The 4,633-nt window shown below is 61.9% G+C and overlaps 1 protein-coding gene across 2 annotated transcripts; it reads left to right on the top strand.

Moving 5' to 3' along the window:
- Nucleotides 1–609: 609 nt before the first annotated feature.
- Nucleotides 610–4,327, top strand: ACP5 (acid phosphatase 5, tartrate resistant). Of its 2 annotated transcripts, none has more exons than XM_068980681.1 (6): nucleotides 610–684; nucleotides 1,686–1,773; nucleotides 2,002–2,271; nucleotides 2,481–2,608; nucleotides 2,752–3,097; nucleotides 3,729–4,327. In XM_068980681.1, the coding sequence occupies exons 3-6, from the start codon at nucleotides 2,002–2,004 to the stop codon at nucleotides 4,005–4,007; spliced, it is 1,023 nt and encodes a 340-aa protein (XP_068836782.1). In that variant the 5' UTR covers nucleotides 610–684; nucleotides 1,686–1,773; the 3' UTR covers nucleotides 4,008–4,327. The 2 variants fall into 2 exon arrangements, with proteins under 2 accessions (XP_068836782.1, XP_068836781.1); XM_068980680.1 differs by lacking the exon at nucleotides 610–684 and adding an exon at nucleotides 770–875.
- Nucleotides 4,328–4,633: the final 306 nt, after the last annotated feature.

Here is a 4,633-nt window from a genome sequence, read left to right as displayed (position 1 = left end):
GGATCTGTCCAAGGACAGAACCTGCAGGCTGTAGTCCCTAAGGTTGCAAAGAGCGGGACTTACGACAGAACCACCACCAGCAGCTCCTAAAGGAGGCGGGAAGGGTCGTGCCCTAGCTCCTGGAGACTGTTTCAACATAGATTATTTGCACATCTAAGGAAGGTTGAACTCTTTGCCCTCACGCATAATTTAAAGACCAGAAAACTGAGGTTGAAGACGACAGACTTCCTCCCTCGAGGGAGGCGGCAGTCCAGGATTGACGCCCCACCCGGCGCTGCGATAGGGGGGCCCTGGGCACCCCAAGTGTTTGGGTCCCAAGGGTGGAGATTCTGCCTGCGTCAGGTTGGGGGGGGGGGTGCCCAGGGGATGGAAACCGGGACCCCGAGTCACTCTCCCTGGGTTTGGACCGTCCTCCGGGGTGCAGTGCGTCACCCCCAGTTACAGAAGTGCTGCCTGCGCCCCGGAGGCGTGGTGACGCGGGGTGACCCAGCAGGATCCCCGGGTGCGGCCGGCAGGTCCAGGAGGTCCAGGTTCCAGCGCTTCCGGCCGCCGGGGATCACCTGGGCCGCCCCCGGCCGCCGCGTCCTTTAAGCCCGGGCAGCCCCGACGGCGAGAGCTCAGCATTCCCGCAGCTCGGCTCGCTCAGCCGCGACTGGCCTTGACCGCGGGCCCCGCCGAATGCAGGTGAGACCGCCCAGCGGGTGTAGACCGGAGGCCTCCACCCGGGGGAGTGGTCTCCGCCTAACCTCGTGACCCACTTCCTGTTTATCTGGGCTGTGGGGTCGGGAGTGGGGGGGGCAAGCAGTCAGCCTGTGTCCTCAAGCCTGGGGATGGGGGGCCCCATCCACCGTCGCAAGGGGCTGTAGAGAGCTATCGTGAGTGCCTATGGGTCCACGGGGCCGGGGAGAAGGGAGGCAGGGAGGGGAGGGGCAGGTCGGACAGGCCTCAAGAGCAGCCGCCGAGGGTGTGAGGGTCAAAAGCCTGTGGTCACACGGCTCGTCACCAGCTCCCTCCTGCCTGGGTTCCTCCTGCAGGAATGGGGGTGGCGGGAGGCGGAGGGAAAGATGCGGGCAGGACTTCCTGGAAACGGAGGCCCCTGCTGTTTAGGGGAGGAGGGTGACCCTGGGATTGGGGCTCACGTCGGATGTTTCACACACCGGACCCACAACTCAGCCGAGGGACACAGCACACACGCACAGCTGGACTGGGGCACAAGGCAGGGACACCCCGGTCCTCGTCCCCCACACTCAGTTCCACTTGAGATCCCTGGCACGCCTCCCTGACACGCCACACAGGGCCCTGCTGGTGGCTCTGTGTCCACCGCCATCGGGGCATAGGACAAGCACACAGCAGGCACGCTTGGCTACACGCAGATAACAGTTCAGACACACCCAGACATGGGCAGACAAACACGTCCACTGAGGACGCGGACACAGGGTGGGTGACTGCCTGGGAGGGGTGCACCGACAGAGCCTCGCGCACGCTCGAGGGCCCATGACACAAACGCGCTCCCCTGGGCAAACGCGGGGGCTGTGTGGGCATGCGAGGCTGCCCTGGAGTGCCAGACCCCACCTCGAATCCCGTGGCCAGCACTGGGGAACTAACTCCCAGGCTCACATGACCCAAGGGGAGGGCTCCTGGAGAAACTGCCTCATCCTCTCTAATGATCCATTTCCGCCCCCCAGGAAATAAAGGCTCGGTGCCCAGCCGCTCTGCCCTGGAGCTCACCTGCCTCTCTGAGCCCCTAGGCAACTGGCTTGTTCCTCCCTCAGGGTGAGTGCTGGGCCCCTGCACACCCAGCCCTCCCCACCCTGCTGGCTGGATCCTGCTTGCCCGCCCACTGACCCTCCCAGCCAGCTCTTGCCCTGAAGCCCTGGGAACTTGGGCACCAAGCCAGCCCTGGGGGGAGCCCGTCTCTTCCCCTCCCAGAACAGGGCAAGTGGGGGAGGTCTCAGGGTGGCCTGCTGCCCAAGCCCCAGACGCCTGTCTCTCCCCTCCCAGATGGACATGTGGACGGTGCTGCTCATCCTGCAAGCCTCGCTGGCGCTCCCCCGGGCTGCTGCCGCCACCACCCCCACCCCCATGCTGCGCTTTGTCGCCGTGGGTGACTGGGGAGGGGTCCCCAATGCCCCGTTTTACACAGCCCGGGAAATGGCCAATGCCAAAGAGATTGCCAGGACAGTGCAGATCCTGGGCGCAGACTTCGTTCTGTCCCTGGGAGACAATTTCTACTTCAGCGGTGTGCAGGATGTCAACGACAAGAGGTTTCAGGTGTGTGCCACTGGAGTGGTGGGGGTGGGGGGAGGGCGATGCATGGAGAAGCCTCTAGACCTTTTACTAGAGAGGGCAGAGCGACACTGATGGCTGTACACACCGAGCACGCACAGCTTCTCCCTTGTTCCTGGCCCCCGAGTTGGTGGGAGCAGCCAGAGGCTGCTTGAACCTGGGGTGGGTGCTGCCCTTCTGTCTGTCTGCTGCAGGAGACCTTCGAGGATGTGTTCTCTGCCTCACCGCTCCACTCAGTGCCCTGGTACGTGCTGGCTGGCAACCATGACCATCTGGGGAACGTCTCAGCCCAGATCGCCTACTCCAGGGTCTCCAAGCGCTGGTGAGCCTGCTCCCTCCTGCCTCTCCTTCCCACCCCGCACCAGCCTCCTCCCTCAGGGGGGCAAAGAGGCCGACTGGCCAGAGCTGAGCCTGGGGCGTCTCCGCCGAGATGGGCGCCTACCGCCTCCTCCGTACCATCCGCAGGAAGTTCCCCAGCCCTTACTACCGCCTGCGCTTCAAGATCCCCCGGTCCAACGTGTCCGTGGCCATCTTCATGCTGGACACCGTGACCCTGTGCGGCAACTCTGACGACTTTGCCAGCCAGCAGCCCGAGAGGCCCCGCAACTTGGCGATGGCCCGCACGCAGCTGGCCTGGCTCAAGAAGCAGCTGGCAGCGGCCAAGGAGGACTACGTGCTGGTGGCCGGCCACTACCCTGTGTGGTCTATTGCCGAGCACGGGCCCACCCACTGCCTGGTCAAGCAGCTGCTGCCACTGCTGACCACGCACAGGGTCACCGCCTACCTGTGTGGCCATGACCACAACCTGCAGGTGAGGGTCCCGAGGGTGGCCTGGGGTCCTGGTAAGGGGAGGAGGTCCCCAGCCTGGCCAGTGTGCCACATGGGGTGGCGTTGGGGGTCCTCCTGTTTGTGTGTGTGTGCTCAGTCGTATCCGACTCTTTGCAACTCTGTGGACTGTAGCCCGCAAGGCTCCTCTGTCCACGGGATTCTCCAGGCAAGAATGCTGGAGTGGGTTGCCATGCCCTCCTCCAGGGGATCTTCCCGACCCAGGGATCAAACCCCATCTCCTTTGTCTCCTGCTTTGGCAGGCAGCTTCTTTACCACTGAGCCCCCTGGCAGTTCCCCTCCTGTTTGGAGGCCTCTCAATGATCACTATCCCTCAAACTCTATGCTTGCTAACCAGAAAACAGCTTGAAGTTCCCTAAAAGCCCTCCCAGGGGTCCCTGTTGCCAGTTGCTTACCCAGATCAATACACTCCCAGAGGTGAAGGAACTGGAGGCTTGGCAGGGGTGGCAAGGTGTGGGGGCCCGGGGTTATGTTCCTTGCTCAAGGTGACTCTGTGGTGAAGCACAGACCTGACCCTGCACCCAGGACAGGTGGGCACCAAGTCCACAATCCACCTAACTGAGGGGCTCCACTGACCCTGTGTCCTCTGTCCACAGTACCTTCAGGATGAGAACGGCTTGGGCTTTGTGTTGAGCGGGGCCGGGAACTTCATGGACCCCTCGAAGAAACACATGCGCAAGGTCCCCAAAGGCTACCTGCGCTTCCACCACGGGGCTGAGAACTCACTGGGTGGCTTCGCCTATGTAGAGATCAGCCCCAAGGAGATGAGCGTCACTTACATTGAAGCCTCGGGCAAGTCCCTCTTCAAGACCAGGTTGCCGAGGCGAGCCAGGTCCGAGCATCAGCACCGCCGTGGGCTCCACGCTGGGGCCTGAGTGAGAAAGTGCCTCCCTGCCGGTGGGTGGTGGGGTCCCACCGGGACACACACACACCCCTGCCCTACTCCCCCTGCCCATGGGCAGGCTTTCTCAGGAGCCCGTGGTGTGATGGCAGAACAGAAAAGAGAAGGGCAGATGAGGAACTTGTGACATGGATGCCCGTGCCTGAAAGAAACATGGACACATGTACGGGCCAGAGTGCCAGGCCCCGTGACTGGGCTCGCCCAGCCTGAGTTCCAGGCATTGAGGGGCAAGGAGGGAGGGAGGCAGAGCTCTCCCCTGGATCAGGCATCCTTCTGTCACTGCTGAATAGACAATAAAAGAAAAACTTGCAAAGGCTGAACGTGTGTGTTGTGAGCATCTCTTTCCTTACCTCCCTGGCGAGATGCAATACTTGGGGTTGGAAAGGTTGGGGCTCCCCGACCATCCTTGCTCTGCACCTTCATCTCTCAGTCTCATTTGTAACCGACGGGCCTCATCCATGAGTATGATTTTAAGGCCAAACAGGAACTTAAATTCCCCGTGGTCCAGTGGTTAAGAATCTGCCTTCCTAACTCAGACGAGGAGAAATACTATATGACATCCCTTATTGTGTAATAAAAAATAAATGATACACATGAACT

This window comes from Capricornis sumatraensis, chromosome 9 (genome assembly GCF_032405125.1).
Source record: "Capricornis sumatraensis isolate serow.1 chromosome 9, serow.2, whole genome shotgun sequence".
NCBI lineage: Eukaryota > Metazoa > Chordata > Mammalia > Artiodactyla > Bovidae > Capricornis > Capricornis sumatraensis.
Note: the sequence above shows the minus strand (reverse complement) of the source record. Positions and strands in the feature narration are given on the sequence as shown.